At 34.4% G+C, this 17569-nt stretch overlaps 1 protein-coding gene across 1 annotated transcript in view; it reads right to left on the bottom strand.

Moving 5' to 3' along the window:
• The window catches only part of Faf1 (Fas (TNFRSF6) associated factor 1), a gene marked incomplete at its 5' end in the record, with an annotated part of 440455 nt that overhangs the window by 96454 nt on the left and 326432 nt on the right, over positions 1 to 17569 (bottom strand). The window contains 2 exon segments of the mRNA XM_005398612.2: positions 4134 to 4222; positions 9043 to 9179. Of these exon segments, the coding sequence (XP_005398669.1) occupies positions 4134 to 4222; positions 9043 to 9179 (226 nt within the window).

Genomic DNA, 17569 nt, shown 5'->3' with positions numbered 1-17569 from the left:
TACTTGATCTTTTATGGCATTTCCTATTTCAGAAGAATTCTGATGTTTACAAGTGCCTTGTACACACAGGTTTACATAACCCATTGTTTCTCTTATATAGAGAAACCCCGAGTAAAAATAGGAATCAAATAAAAGATATATAATAGGAAGTGGGGTCTCACTGCAGAAGGGATCAAGAAATGAATGGAGCTGGGAGGGAGGGAAGGGAAAGGGCACGAGAAAAGGAATTAATGTGGGTTATGTACTTGTGTCAAGTTCCTACAAGGAGTGTAAACATCATGTATTACACATATGTGCTAATAAACAAAACCCTCCTTTCAAAACCTCATATATAAGTTTGTATATAAATATATCATGGAAAATTCTAACAGCACTACTTTTCAGTGAGCAGCATTCTGGCTAGCTTTAAGGACGGGATATGTGTTGGCGGGGTGACTGGGGGCGTTTTAAACAAATAGAGAATAAAATATCCTTTTAAAGGATGTTCTGTTTGGTAACTATTGCCTTAGTTTTGTACAAAGAGATTGTTTTTGTTCTCTGTATGCCTTGTGATGACTTCTTACTGCACTTAACAGCAATAGACGTCAGAATCTATTCTGTTTGTCACTGTTAGCTATGCAAAGAGAATGGGCATGAAAATGGTGAGATTTTAAACTGAGCAAAGGAACAGGCGCAGATTGCTAAAAACAGTAAAATTAAGACAAAGCTTAGAAAAAGTTTTAAAAAAACGTATTCCATGTAGCAAACCACAAAATCAACTATCACCTTTCACGACACAAAAGCTGCTATAAGCTAAAAAGCATAGCATTCCTATGCTGCGGCAGTACTGTTTTTAATTAGAACCCTCTGCAACAAGCCTAAAATGTCCCTTTACTACTTTGAAGTCAACAATATGCAGTACATAAAATGCCCCTTTAGTGTATATTGCCCATGTTTTGCTAATGTATTGTTAAAATTACCAAAAGCATGAGAGTGATATAATTGTCCTGGAAATCTGCCCTGATTTCCAACACCTGGATGTGACAATTACAACTGCTCAGATAAAAGTTAATCAAAGTTTAGGCTGAAAGGGTATCCAGGATACAGTTCTCATTAAACAACTGTTGAGTGAGTAAACAAATAAAATGACAAGTAGATCAGGAAATTAGTATTACAAACTCTTAATTATCAGAGATTTCTAGATTATGTATAGCTAAAAATAAAGTGCAAATGAAAAACATTTAATTCATTTATATGTTAGAAAGCATCTATTACTTGCAACTAAGCTTTAAGCAAAAATAAATTCTAAACAAATAAATAAAAATTAAGAGAATCTAAAATATGGCTACTATTATAAGTGATACTTGTTTTCTACCTGCCCCTGTGATATGTACATGGCAGGTGCTCAATAAACATTTTACAAAATGAAACTAGTCATAAAAATGTCTAAGAAGAAAATTTGGCAATTCTGTAAGAAATACAGGCTCAAACAATGTACATGACTTGGTTACAGATAGAGCAATCAATGATATAAAGGTTAGTCCATTTTGGGACACTGAAGAATGATTCAGAGTAGAAAAACATTTTAGGATCTTAGATTTAATAAAAGCTTTATACTGTATGTAGGTATTTCTGGTTGTACTAGTAGAATAGTCACTTAAATCATGGATATAACTTAACCAAAGTTAAGTTTAAATACATTCAGTGCTAGGAAACCATCCTCTACACACTAACTTGATTTTAATTGTAAACTTAACATGAAGTTTTAGTTGTAATTTTTTTTAAATAAACGCAAGTTCATAATTATAAGGAACAGTGTTTCTTAGCACATATTCAACAGATATCAAATCATTATGACCTATGCAGATTTTCAAAACAGTGAACTTAGAAAACCTTTACCTAGGAACTCTATAACCTAAATGATAACTGTCTTAAATACAGAAAAATCCTTATCTCTTATAGTTAATTTTCAATCAAAATTTCAATTATATGAAGCCTTGGATTTTTCCTGTAACCCTCATATTAAATTTTGTGCTCAGTATTAAAGGAATTAAAATCAATTTCTTTAGCAATAAATTATGGGAAACACAAATTAAGATGGAAGAATGAACTGGGAAAATGCATGTGAATATTATCCACATGTTATTTATTACATGACATAATCTGTAAATCTGGTACTAATGAGACTCAAGATTTAAATGGTTGAATAATGTGTTTGATGAATTATTGTCAATCAACGCCTCTGTTCCAGGATAAATGTAATCTTGAAAGGCAACACACCTATTATTACAAATTCCTAACTAAGTACAGTACTTCGTTATTTCAAAATGTCACAAAATACAGAGTAACAGATCCACATCTTCCCACCATCTACTTGATTACCTTTCCTTCAAAGTAAATGAAACACTATTAAGAAAAACTGTAAGGTGAACATCTTTACAGGACTAAAAGAATTAATGATCATTGAAAACTAAACTAGTTATAAAACTCCAAATTTTCATGTTAGTACAGATACAGCAAATCTTTTATCATTATAATGAAATACTGTTTTTTCAAGTTATTTTATTTCATGTAAAGTCTTCCAAACATTATTCAATCACTTCATAAACAATAAGTACTGATTTTACTCTAGGTACGGTACTAGGGGACAGAGTTTTCAACATGATTATGATAGGATCCTTACTCTTAAACTGAAAGCCTAGTGAAAGACAGAGGTAAGTAAAACAAAGTACAATAGTACAGAGTTATATTAAAACTGTCTAAGGGGGCTGGGGATTTAGCTCAGCGGCAAAGCGCCTGCCTGGCAAGCGGAAGGTAGTGAATTCAGTTCCCGGTACCGGAGAAAAACTAAAAAAAAAAAAAAACAAAAAAAAAACCCAAAAAACTGTCTACGTATTTTGCACTTGCAATAACTAAAGAGTATTATATTGAAAAAACTCATACCTGGAAACTTTTTTATTATTGCTTAGAAATCATAGTCTCCCTTGTTTGACTTACAGAAATTTTTAAAAATTAAAAGCAAACAAAAGTTAGAAATTTAGGCACAAGTGCCTGCCTGGTGAGCACAAGGTCCTGAGTTCAATTCCTGATCCCCAAAATAAATAAATAAATAAATTTTTTAAAAACTAGAAATTTCACAGGTATCTGTAAGCTTAAATTAACAAATGGTAGTATTTCACATTTTACTTAAGGTTATTTTCCTTTTCTTTTTTTTTTTCTTTTTTGGTACCAGCAATTGAATTCAGGACCCTGCACTTGCCAGGTAGGCGCCTGTGCCGCCGAGCTAGATCCCTGGCCCAAGGCTATTTTTCAAATAGAGAAATTTCTAGATTGATCAAGTACTAATGACTGAGATTTTTATTGTAGCTTTTAGCAGCTATACAACTTTAGCTAAATTCACTAAACTACTTTTTTTTTTTTTCTTTTTTCTTTTTTCCGGTACTGGGGATCAAACTCATGACCTTGCACTTGCCAGGCAGGCGCTGTGCCACTGAGCTAAATCCCCAGCCCCCAAATTTACTAAACTTCTGACCATCAGTTCTCTCATCTGAAAATAGAATCATATTAATCTGGGCTGGACTATCATCCATTTGTCCCTCAGGATCAATGCTCTATATAACCTCTGGTCCAAAGTGGTTTTCCTGCCCTCCAGTTTCTAATTAGGTTAGGTCAACAGGAAGTACTAGCAGGACATCACAATAATGAAAGGAAATGAAACTATTCTGTAGTGGTCCTCACTACCAGGCACCAAGATTGTCTGTCTGTCTATCTGTCTGTCTTTAGAGCGATCCTTCCCACATAGCACTTTTTCCTAAGCCCGGAGCTAAAATTGACTGATAAAACCCAGAGTTGACAAGATATCATGGACTGTAGTTTCTTCTGGAACATGCTTCAAACTCATTTCTTGCAAACCGACCTGCTGTTACCACCCTGAGTCACCTACAGTGTAAGCAATCCATAAATTTAGACAAGTTACTGAGTCTTGAGATCACGAAAAGACTAAAACATAACCTCAGTGGCATAAAAGGCTTTGGTTAATCTGGAAATGTATCTTCGTGAGCCTTACTTATCAATTATGCTACTAGCATGCATCATTATTTGACAAATCACCTCGCTGAAATCCTATTAAAAGTCTGCCTAACCTTTTACCTTACCTCGTCCTTTATATCTTCCTGTTGCTGGGCTGAGAATATCTCCATTGCAGCCATCAGTCTCATCATCAACTCATCCACTGTAGTGTTGCCTAACAATAAAGGGAGTATCAAACTTTATTATACATAAAATTCTCATACAAAACCTCAAAATATTTAAGTTATTAAAATGGTAATAACTTACAGGATTAATCAGAAAGCAATAACTACAGTCTAAAAATTATAAACTAATATGTTAATATCGTGTTAAAATACTTTCATGTTTTCACTGAAATGCTTCATATGATCAATAAGAAAGACTAAAGTAACACACTGACAGTTGAAATTGCAGAAATACATTGGCAGCTGAAATTTCAAAACAGCTTTAACAGACTTTTAAAGAAAAGGATTTTTAGCAGTATAAAGAGAAGCATTTCCAAGTCATGCAATTCATATTTTTTTCAAATCATGAAAATATCTTCTTAACACTAGAAACAACTACTTATCATTTTAATGTCAGTGATTAGGCTAGGCACTTTACATACTATCTCATTTAATCTGAACAACCATTAATTAAGGGAAGGAAAACGAGCCTTAACAAACTTAAATAACCCCACCCGGTCAAAATCAAGCTGGCTCAGTGGTGGGGCCAGAATTTGAAACCAGAAAGTCTGACTCAAAAGCCTGTCTTAGGGGCTGGGGATTTAGCTCAGCGGCAAAAGCGCCTGCCTGGCAAGCGCAAGGTCGTGAGTTCGGTTCCCGGTACCGGAGAAAAACCAAAAAAAAAAAAAAAAAAAGCCTGTCTTCTTTGCCACCTCAGTACACTGCCTTTGCATAAAATTATTTCCTAGTACTAAAAATTCTCTGGTGAAACAAATAGTAATTCAATTTCTGAAAACATTTGATTTCTTTTATTCCTCAATTGATATTTTCCTCTTTCAGTTGCTTGAAATGATCTTTGTGAAGAGGCTATTTAAAATGTCTGGTTTTTGTTAATATTATTTATTCCTTATCCAAGTCCATAACATTTAACACATACACTATCCCCTGAATGCATGTAAGTCATTGTTATTTCCAAGAACGAAATTCAGGAAGGTAAATAAAGATGAGGAAATTCTCTTCTCAAACCTACAGGCAGAAAGATAATTTTCTGCAGGCCCTGAGGAGTCTTTGTGTCACATTAGTGAAATGACCATCAATAGGACAATAAGGAGCAAACATCCTGGGTGGTGTTTTCCCAGAGTAGGGCTTAACTAGCATGAACTTTCACTGGTTCTTTCCCCAGTTTTCCTTTTATGATCATTGGCAGCATGGGGTTAGGGAACACTAGCAGTCTTCAGGAAAAGAAAATTTGTTCGTGTCAACTATCAAACTGCTCTCTCAAATAAGGTGGAGAATAAAGATTATTTTGGCATCAAGCAAATAGAGCTCGAACCCAAATTCCACTTATAGGCTGTATGATCTAGTACCTAGAAAATGTGTAGTACACAACAGGGGCTTAAGAAATATTTATCAAATAAATGAATAAGAGAATGAGTAGATTGTAGCTAAGAATCAATTTTTTTTGTGGGGTGTGGAGGGGTACTGGGAATCAAATTTAGAACCTTACACTTGCCAGGCAGGTGCTGTGCCACTGAGCTACATCCCTGGCCCAATTTTCGTATTTTCAAAATGAAGGTAATACTACCTCTGTCAGGTTCTTGGAATAGAGATGTGTCCAATACATGGCACGCAAAATCCCACTAATAATTTCTGTTAATAGATATGACAGCAAGAGTGGTTTAGGAGTACCTTTAATGTAGACTTTACAAGGCAAGCTATATCTCATTTGCAAACTTAGTGACTGAGATTCAGGGTATAGGAAATGAATACTTTATGGAGTATACTGGAATCACTAGTGGGAAGATACTATAGTTATATGTGGTCCTTTAGTTATACATAAGTGACCACTGATTTTCAAGTGTAAGGCACTGCTCATCATCATCTACAGGTTAGCTCTAAATGGAAGACTCACTGCCAAAATGGGCTGACAGGTATGCTATACGTAAGCCTTTAACTGATACAAGACAGAGGAAAGCTACAGCGAATGCAGTTCAGGACAAACTTACTCATATCCAACTGAAATAGGACCTTAAACTTTAACAGTCTTAAAAACTTGAAACCCTGAAATAACTTTTGTTTATGTGTGTCATAGCTGCTGACATTTCTAATATTAGAAATTAAATTGAAATATTTAACATATATTTATCAATTCATTTAAAAGTAGGAATATATAGCTGGGTATGGTAGTGTATGCTACCTCCCAGCATTCTGGGAGGCCAAGGCAAGAAAATCGTAAGTTCAAGCCCAGCTTAGGAAACTTAAAAAATAAAGGGCTGGAGATGTAGCTCATTGTGAAGACCACGGGTTTCAATTTCCAGTGCCATCACCACCCCAGACACGATAAAGTATAAACCTATTCCAGGTTAACATATTTCTGTAGTGTCTGGTTCAGTAGAAAGCAACAATACGTTCTTATTCACCTCTACATTAAACTACTCACAATATGTTGTATTGCTTGAAATTTACAAAGAATAGCTGGCCTCACCCATATGTGTAGTTGGAAAAGCAGGACATACTTTAATATATAATTGCATATATTCTTTTTGGAAACTACATTCAGACACACATCTTTGAAGATGTGTGTAAATTTGAAACTTTTATCAATAAAAATTTTGTACTTTGTTGTGTTAATCCATTGACTTTTTTTTTAAAAGGTGTGGTCTCACTACGTTACTGAAGCCTTAAACTCAAGATCTAGTTGCCTTAACCTCTTGAGTCGGTAGGACTATAGGCATGTGGTACCATATCTAGATCCATTGCCTTTTGAACAAGTTTTTTTTTTTTAATGTATGATTTTTACAGTATTATGCACTGATGCATCTAGAAAATAGTGGTTACTGAGTTATGCATTTCTTCTGAATGTTGACACAGTTCATTGTATGATATTAAAACACATCTTTGTTAATACCGTGACTAACATAAACAGAAAAGTATTTAAGCTGTCAATCTTCCTGTGGAGGATATAAATTTTTGCTTGACAATTCAAGCTTTATCACTGGCAACAAACACTATCAGCTCTTTTATGTGAAAGTGACAGGTATATTTTGTACATTTTATAGAGAATGTTTTCCAACCACTCAGGCTAAAAAGTATAGTTTGCCTGTCAGTCATATTTTCAAGTAAAAATAATTTCTAAAAAAATGGTTCAGCTCAAGCAACTATCCATGTGCTGTTCTCTGAGACAAGCTGTGCACATTAGGATGCTATAGAAGAAATGCTTAATCCATTGCCACTGTGTCACACAAACCAACAGGGTTAAAATTTAAAATAAGTAATTTTTACTGTTCCATCAAGGACATTCTTAAATGGCTCTTTCTTTTCTAACTACAAGTACATGGCAATGAAGAATATATCTACTAATATAATCTTGTATCATGGTCTTGAATCATGGCAATGTGACAACAGTTCTACAAACCATTGCTTTTGAGCCACTAGTGCAAATGTTAACACATTTAAAAAGGAAGAAAAAATGTCTATTACAATAATGAAAACAATTTTGACCTTGCAGATCCTCTGAAAATGCCTAGACGACCTCTAGAGTCCTTGGCTCCTGCTTTGAGAACCACTAGCTGTTGCAATATTGCCCCTGACAAGGAAAGCAAGCATAAAAAGTTATCTTTATCCATATTATCTATTCATCCCATATAAATCTGATCTATCAGAAGATACCACCATCCTCCAGCACTGTGGGTCCAACCCAGAGGCACTCTGTCACTGAGCTACATGTTCAGCCTTTTTATTTTTTTATTTTTTATTGTACAGGCTGGCCTCAAACTTGTGGCCTCAGGCTCTGGAGTCGCCAGGATTATAGACACATGCCACCTTGCCTGGTTCCCCTAGGTCTTTTTAGACTGTTTATGAAACTGAATGCTATAGGTTACAGAGAAAACATAAAATGTCAAGTTTGTTTTGTTTGGGTTTCAAAGGCACTGGAATTTACATATGTCCCTTCCCTGCTAGACTCAAGTGGGGGCAGAAATGAAGTATTCCAGACTCAAGCTTTTTGCTGGGAGCGCTTGAAAACATTCTTCTGATGGTGGAAAAGACATACTGTTTTCAATTAAGCTCTGTACGAACAAAATAGTATTTTACACTAATCCTTGGAGGGCATTTGTAGCAGAAAAACAATCTTTTTTTTCCCCTGAAGAATGCACATTGCAGGGCTGGGGATACAGCTTAGAAGCACAAGTGCCTGCCTAGCAAGTGCAAGGTCCTGAGTTCGATTCCCAGTACAAAAAAAAAAAAAAAAAAGAATGTACATTGCAGTTAAATCTATAGTTCCAAATAGCTTCATGCCTCAGAGTTGCATCCTACAAAAGAAGCACACAAATAAGGAAAACCAGGTGCCACTATGAACAATCCAATTTGCAATACAATCACTAGACTTCCTGGACGACTAAAGATAAGCATTTCTTTCAATTAAATGTCTTATTTGACAACTGATTATGACCTAATTTTTAGTTTAGAGAATTCAGCAATTCTAAACCTTTAAATGGAATAGTTTATGTCTCAAGGGTTTGCAATTTTATTAAGATAGTTTGCTCTCGGGCCGGGGATATAGCTCAGTGGCACGGTACCTGCCTGGCAAGCATGAGGTCCTGAATTCGATTCCTAGTACAAAAAAAAAAAAAAAAGGTATTTTGCTCTACTTTTTATGCAGCATATTTCATCTTATACAATACCTGTACTTTCTGGAGATATTTTTCTTTGGAATTTTCTATATGTTAACATGCAAAGATATTTATCAATAGAAAGACTGTCAGCTTTGACAGTTAAAGTTGTAAGCATATCACATACATAAGACTTTACTCTCCTATGACATGTACTTTACCTTGTATCACATTTAACACTTCATTAGATGATCGCTTTCCCATAATAATCAGGAAAAGTGGAAACTGATCAGTTTTTTGAGTCCGAATGGTCTGTGCAACAACACTGCCAAAGTGTCGATTACACATTGTTAGAAACCTAAAATGAGACAAAAATCAAAGTAAATTTCATTTCAGTTTCATAAATTTACTAGTACCCTAGCAAAACCTCACTATTACTTATGTAAAATTTAGACATTTTTGTAGCGATACACGAAGTCTTGTCATATGCTGAGGTTTCAATTAAATCTTAAAATGCTTATCAAATAGGATACATCCTGTCTGACAGCATGGGATTCTCAGTCTTAAATATTGTAAGGTAGACCTCCTAAACTATGAGAAAAACAACCCAATAAATTTCAAGAGAAAAGAATTTTTTAAATAGGATAAGTAACAATAGTCTGGTATAAAGATAAATCAATTAGCATCATCCTACGAAATAGAATTTAGAAACATTTTCACAAGTCTTTAGAATCAAGAATTTCACTTTAGAATTGTGTTTTCTTTAGTAGTAGTAGGTCTTCTAGTTTTGTACTTAGTATGGGATAAAAAACAATAATTCTAAGCTTTTGACCAAAAAAAGCTCAGCAATATTAGCATACTGAAGTCTAGCATTAGTATTCTTAACACGATCTGGAATAAATGAAAAAACTGATAAAGCTTTTCTCTTCTATTAGAGGACTGTTTGAAATTAGCATTTCTTTCAAGAGAAAAGGGTAGCTTATGATATGTTTTCAGATCTGATGGTAAAAAGTAAATGTCATAATAATAATGAATTATGAAAGACCAAATGCAAATATAGAATGCTTTAATAAGATCCAATTTAATAAAGTCTGTAAAAATAATGGACTTTTAATAACACGGGTCACAAAAGGCAAAACAGTGGAAATTCTGGGGACTAGCCACTGGTACTGGCTTATTAATTCTTAATTATGTTCATGAAAGGCAACTTAAATCGTGTGTTTTCTTATGCCTTATGATAATATTTTAGGTAACAACTCCTCCAAAATATATGTTCTAGCTGATGAGCAAAGTCCTGTCATCACATGCATTAGAAGGTAAATCTATTTGAAAAGACAAACGGCATTAAAATGTCATGTGCTCAGATTCATTTGATATCCAAATTCAAAACAGAATCAAACCTCTTAATTTTTAAAGCCAATATATTTTCTGTCTATAGAAATTCATTTCAAGTTAGGCCGATTCCTTAAAAACCTGAGCTGTGACTACAGAAAGTAGATCTTGTTAAGGGCTACTAGAACTGTCAGCAAGAGTGTCAAGACAAGTTAGCGCCATTGCACTAAGTTCACTGGGAGGCAGGTTCATATACACATTTAGAGCAGCAATAACCAGACCTCAAGGCAATTTGAAATGACAAGACCTTAAGAAATCCATTGTCAGCCATGAAATATCAGTGCTGCCATGAAAATTCAAATCTTCACATTCCACAACTATTACGAGATAAAAGGTGCTCAAGAAGCCTAAGCCTCTATACCAAATTTCACACCCATATAGCTTTAACTCACCAATGCGATGTATAGATCAGGAGGCTAGCAAGTTAGGATCACATTTTTCTTTCTGCTTCTTAAGAAAATATCTGAAGGCAGTTTGACCCTGATCTGATCACTGGCAACCTCTGAAGTTAAACATGTCAAAAAACAGTTGGAATGCCATTTCTTACAAAAGAGAGAAAATAAGTCCTTGTTGTTCACGCCAATGGTTGTTTTTGTTTTTGTTTGTTTGTTTGTTTTCTGGTACCGGAAATCGAACTCACAACCTTGAGCTTGCCAGGCAGGCGCTGTGCCACTGAGCTAAATCCCCAGCCCCACTTTCATGCCAATGGATTAAATGGGTATCACACAGTAGATGTCCATCACAGCACTAGTCTCACATGAGATATTAAATTCTAAACAGGATAACCCCCCAAAAAAGGAGAGAAAGAAATGGGGGAAAGTAGAGGGATGCAGGGAGGAAGGGAGAGAAACAGAAAGAGAGGGAGAGAGGCAGGCTGGCTTAGTATTTTGTTTTTTTTTTAAGACAGGGTCTCCTATGTAGTTCAGACTGACCTGGATTCACTATGTAGCCCAGGCTCACCTTAAACTCATTGTAATCCTTTTGCCTCAGACTACCAAGCAGGCTAAGTGGTTTTGAGAATTCCATTTCAAGACAATTCCACAAGCATATTGAAAACAGGTAGTCTTTGAAGTCCCACAGTCATTCAAGTAACTACCAAACCAATAAAGTGATGTTTTCTACCAGATATAGGCAAATCACTCTAATTTTTTGGAATCACACAGGAAACATGTAACACCCCATGATCCAATACCTCAGACACACACACACAAATCTGGGGAGATATTTTAGGTCTAACTGTATCATAATTGTGATATTTTCTTCCTTTTGAACAGATAAATGTACACCAGTGAATCTAGTGGCAGGACCAAAGTCGTGAATCCAACTGCCAATGACTCTGCTTTTATCAGTCAGATTTCATGAAGGGATGAATGGTTTCTACAGCCACTGGATTCCCACAAGCCTGAGAAGATAAGCAATGACAACTGTTCTGTAATAAGAGAAAATGGTTCTGTCTTTTTATCACAGAAGACGTGATTAAACTGAATAACCTATCCATCATAGAGCTATTTGAGGAATGGAACAGGAAGTTGCCAAGTCAATCTCCTGAAATGAAAAGCTAAAATGACAAATTTGAAAAGACAAATAATAGATGCACTCATTGAAGGATTAAAAAGAGGGAAAAGGACGAAGAGAAAGCAGGGTTTAGAAAATGAATGAAAGGAAATGGTTAATCACAAGAGGTATGCTTTTATATTCACTAGTTCTTGCTCTCAGAAAACTAAGAATGAGAAGATAAGTGGTTTTAATCTAAAGTTTTGGAGAAAAATAAACAAAATATCTGTTTAGCATGTATTAATCATTAGTAAAATTTTGAGTCTCTGAAGCACATGTCTTTTCTATTTTGCTAATGGGAACAGGGATTACTAATAAAGCAGATATGAGAAAAGTAATCATTCAATTCAAAACAGGATATAGTTTAGTTCCTTTCAATCAAAGTCAAAATTACATAAGTCAATGACTTTTACTAAGCTGCACTTCCTAAAATATATGTTAAATAAAACCTAGAAATTTACAGGGAGGGAGATGAAATTCTACACACATTTACTACCTATCTACTATATACCAGGTACTAATGATAGAAACATATTTAATTTTTTAAAAAGCCCATTAAACTCTTTTTAAAAGGTCATTAAACCTCTATTAAGATTCCTGATTATTATACTTCAATGTTACTTCTATAAATTTAAAGTTAACTCATACATAAATTGGGAATAAAACTGACTTTTAAAACACTTGTCTTCTTATAAGGATGAAATGAAGATTCAGAAAACACTTGGACTTGTGTGTACAATATGGAAGGCCCTTAAAATTGGTAGTTATTTTACTACTGATGAGTGTAATGTTTAACATTTTTATTATTCTTACTGTCCTGATTAAGATGATACTTCCAGGCCAACACTGACAGATCTTTTTTGCACAGCAGGATATAATATCAACAAACTGTTGACTAACCAAAAACAGTTACTAGCTCTATTCTCACTCAGAAAAGTGAAACAGCAGGTATCATATTAGGAAAATAAAAAAACACAACTATTGATGCTGCAGTTGTGCAATACTACAAAACTCCAAACATTTAAAAGTATTATACTAAAATCACTATTTTCTTTTTAATATATTTATTTAATAAATTTAATTTACAACAGAAAATCAACATCAAAATTTCTAACTGCTTATCCTTAAGCCATGTCTTTCTGATCATGTATGAACCATTTCTCCAAAATGACATCACTGTATAGAAAAATTTACATTTAACAGTGCTGATGGACTCCTCCAATATTAACTGATAGTTTGAGGCAAAACGTTTGTATGTACTTCTTAACTGCAGCTATTTACTTACATCTTTTGAAGCCATCTTGGTGTAAGAACGCTCTGCCCTTTAAAATAGACCAAACTAGAAGTTTCTACAATAGTAATAAACTTTACTGTTTATATGCATTTATTCAGGGTTTGTCCAATTACATTTATATAGATGGAGAGAAACAGCAGAACATAAGACAAAGGAACTTAGAAATCATCTACCTATGTAGGTATCATACAACCCCGTCCCCCATTCCCTTTAATTAGAAATAAAGCTGAGGTCTTTTAACTTGTGGAGTAAGATTCATCAAGTTGTCAGCGCTGGAAAGCACACAAAACCACACCAGCCAAAGACTTTTGCCTCCTACCATAACATTATGCCATGTCATAAGCGCTTGCCTGGCAAGTGCAAGGTCGTGAGTTCAATCCCCGGTATCTCACACACACACACACAAAAGAACATTGTGCCACATGTGTGCAAGCCCATCCTATTATTCAGCTCATTTCTGGATTTCTCATTGGGAATCATCTTCAGTGTGGTGTTGATATGATCCTTTATCCTTTGAGGGGACCTTTGATTTTTGGAAGTAATCCCAAGTCTGACAATGACAGTATAGTTCATTCTCAAAAGCATGTAAAAAGATACTCAAAATAACTTAGGATGAGCTAAATTTTAATGAAAGCTACAGTATACTCATTTTTTTCATTTATCAGATTAGTAAATATTTAAATATTTGGCACTGGCAAGATTATAAAGAAAGTCACTTAATGTCACTTTTACATCTGGGTATTTAGTCTAGAGATATATTTTCATGGGAAATCACCTACATGCACAATTAATTACTGTAGGTTTGTACTAACAAAATGTTGAATATAACCAAAATGTTTACCAATAAGTGATTGTTACATTATGGTATTTTAGAGAATTGAAAGGAATACTATGTAGTCATAAAATAGAGCTTTTTATGAACTAATATGTAGCATCTTTAAGGTATAATGTTAGTGGGAAAAAAGCAAGGTGGTAAATAGCACTTACAATTTGTGCAAAATTGGGAAAAATAAATATTTATTAGTTTGCTTATACACAAATTATCTCTTGATAGATAAGTAAGAAATTTACAAGCTTGTCCCTGGGAAAGGAACAGAAGCAAGAAGTTTTTTTTTTTTTTAAATGCCTTTAGAGCTTTGATTAAAGTATTTGCCAACAGGCAGGCACGGTGGTGCACACCTGTAATCCCAGCACTTGGGAGGCTGAGGCAGCAGGATCGTTGCAAGTTCAAGACCAGCCTGGGTTACAAAGTGAGGTCGAGGCCAGCTTGAACTGCACAGTGAGAACCTTCTCAAAAGACAAAAAAAGAAAAATGTGTTTGCCAATAATGAAATAAACATAAATGCTGAAAGTAAAATAACTTCTTACATAAAATAAAAAATATATGAAATATGAAATTTCTAAAACAATCTCAATCACATTTGCCTTTATTATCAGTCTTTTGCTCAAATGTGTCTTTTTCATTTTGTAGTCAATGGCTGGGTGGTGTTAATAATCTGGCACTTGTGCCAGGCATGTTGGTGCATGCCTGTACGCTCAGCACTCGGGAGGCTGAGGTAGGAGGATCGTTGCAAGTTCGAGGCCAGCCTGGGCTATATGTTAGTTTAAGGCAGCCTGAACTGCATAGCAGGACCCTATCTCAAAAAGACCAAAAAAAAAAAAAAAAAAAAAAAAAAAAAAAATTCCAGCATTTGTAAGGACTGAATGATATTCCACTGAGTAGATGTATATGCTGCATGTTCGTAACTACCCACTAGACATTTTTTCCAGTTTTAAATTATTATACATAATATTAGACAAATATCCCCAAGTATTTCCTTGGGGAAGGGGGAGTCCACAAAGTAGAACTATTGGGCAAAGGACGGATCCACATTTAATGACTACTGATACATATTACTTTTTTTTTCCTTTTTGTATTTTGTGCCAGGAATTGAACTCAGGACCTTCCACTTGCCAGACAGGTGCTGTGCTGCTGAGCTATATCCCTGGACATATTGCATTTTTAAAAGGATAGTATAACATCAAAATAGAAATATGTGTCCTTGTTATAAATACTACCAAACTAAAGGTAATTTTAAGAAAATAGGATAAAATTTGGGAGCATCTAATTTAAAAAAGCATTAATCACCTGTTTGAGGCTTAGCCTTGCCAGCAACAGTAAACTGTTAAATGATGTCAATAAATTAGTGAAGTTTTAAACATCTATATAACTTATTCTCTTCCTTCTTTTTTGGGAGCAGGATGGTATTGGGGATCAAATGCAGGTCCTCATGGATACTATATAAATGCTCTACCACTAAGATACACTTAGCCCCCCAAGAACTATGTAATTTCTTAATCTCTTTGTTATCTATAAATTACTCAAGGTGAAAGGCTTTGAGGCACTAAATATATGACAAGACATGATTTTTGTCCTTAAAACACTAAAAATATTCTGTCTTTGATAAAGTCAGAGAAGGCTTTATATTTTAAGGACAATATCATAATAGCTAATACCTAATAGCTGTTTATAGCTATTTGGACAACTACTAGGAGAGGAAACTAGACAGCTTTTAAGAGGAACCAATTCCCACTCATCTATCCATTTCTTAGTACCAGTGTCTAACTATATTTGTTGCATAAATGGGTCAATTCACGCTTCTATAACCTTTATTTCTACTACCACAATGTTGACCATACACTCTTCCTTTTCCTCTTCCAACTACATCTGAAGTCAGTTTAATTAAAAGATGATCAATGTAAAAATCATCATGATCTCCAGGGCCCCTTTCACTTGCATCCACTGCCACAGGGTCATTTAGACCTTCACAATAGGTAGGTGTTGATCCCCAAGTTCATGATTCAAAACTTGCCTTATGATTTTTAGCAAACTGCAGGTTTTATATTATTTCATTCTGTTACCAGCCACTGAATTGGAAAAGGTTTACATTTTTAATATAAAAAATTTAACATATTAAACTGGGAATTACTACAAGCAGCATAGTTAAGAACTAAGTTGCTGGAGTCAACAAACCTGATACTGTCACTTACTAGTTTGCTTGGATAACTTACTCTGAGCTGATCCTCACTTTTTTTACTTATAGAACGAAGAATATGACACCTAATTTTGGAATGAGTCTGCAAATTAATAAACACTATTTATTTTTCCTTTCTTTTCTGTGCTTTAAGGTTGGCTTTCTCTTCCCACAAGTTAAAAATGTGGTGAATATTTCCTAAATAAATTTATTGTTGAATAACTTCTAGAGTATGTATCAGAACCATCATAAAATAATGGCCCACTTTAAGGTAGAGATTTGAATATCTCCTCAACACACACACACACTCTATGCTGTCATGTTCTCTGTTTTTCTTCTAGCTGTCAAATTTGGAGACTGTGATTTTGTTATAGGAAATATTTTCAATTTAATTTTATGTAAGTTTCTTTCTCTTAGAACTCTAATATGTATATGTAATTTCCTTATGCAGATGAAAAGAAGTATCACTGTAATGGATAAAACAATGCAGATGAGCCTTAATAAATTTCATACACAGGACAAGAGTCTTTAAAAAAATAAAAGAGCAACAGCACAAAATATTAACACTTTAGTCACTTGTCAAAGCTTAAGCAAGAGTCAATTCAGCCCAGTGCTGCATAAAGGCTCAGCTGAGACAGCTAATATTTGACAGGAAGGGTCAAATGAACATGCTAACTATCATATGTAATTATGTACAAGTTCTGTACTTGTTATGAGTTAGATCATCAAAAAGAAATATTTAAGGACCACAGCATATAAGCTCCCTAAAGAATTACTACTACTGAAGAAAGATTTAATCTAAAGCCCTCTGTTTTTACAATGGATTAATATATACAACATCTATCTTAAATAATCTGTTTTCTGCAAAAGAACAGAATAATTACATCTATTACTTTTCCTAATGACTCCCAAATAGAAAAATCAAGCAGCAAAATTCATCCTTCAGTTTGGTGTCAGGGAATCTTCAGATGAACTGATAATACTTCTACATATTGGACAGTAAGAATTGGAATGGTAAACTGTAAACTCTAGAACACAGTACCTGGTACATAAGAGAAACCCAATAAACACACATCAAATGAGCAGATGAGTGAATATATGCTTATGTTATTCTTCTTTTCTCCTTTTAACTGCCAAAATTCCAGAGCTGAATTTAGTGTGCTGGTACAAAACTTAAATCAACCCAAGTGTTTTTGAATACCATTTATTGGCTTTCATATATTAATTTCCTGTTTTTACATTATATTTACTCCCCTACAGTGAGTACATACATTTTTCAAGTAGGAAATTATAAATGCTAAATACAAAAAATGGCATGTATGTAGGAGAAAAAAGAAAGAGGAAGACTATTTTCCCAAATCAAGCTTTAATTTGGTACATAGTGCTTATAAATATTTTTTGCACAGATGGTAGAATGAATGGGTCAGTGAAAACTAGAATGTATGATGATGAAATGATTATAATCTGAGAAACACACAAATACCTTGATTTTCA

Source organism: Chinchilla lanigera, unplaced genomic scaffold (assembly GCF_000276665.1).
Source record: "Chinchilla lanigera isolate Chin_1 unplaced genomic scaffold, ChiLan1.0 scaffold00063, whole genome shotgun sequence".
Taxonomy (NCBI): Eukaryota; Metazoa; Chordata; class Mammalia; order Rodentia; family Chinchillidae; genus Chinchilla; species Chinchilla lanigera.
Note: the sequence above shows the minus strand (reverse complement) of the source record. Positions and strands in the feature narration are given on the sequence as shown.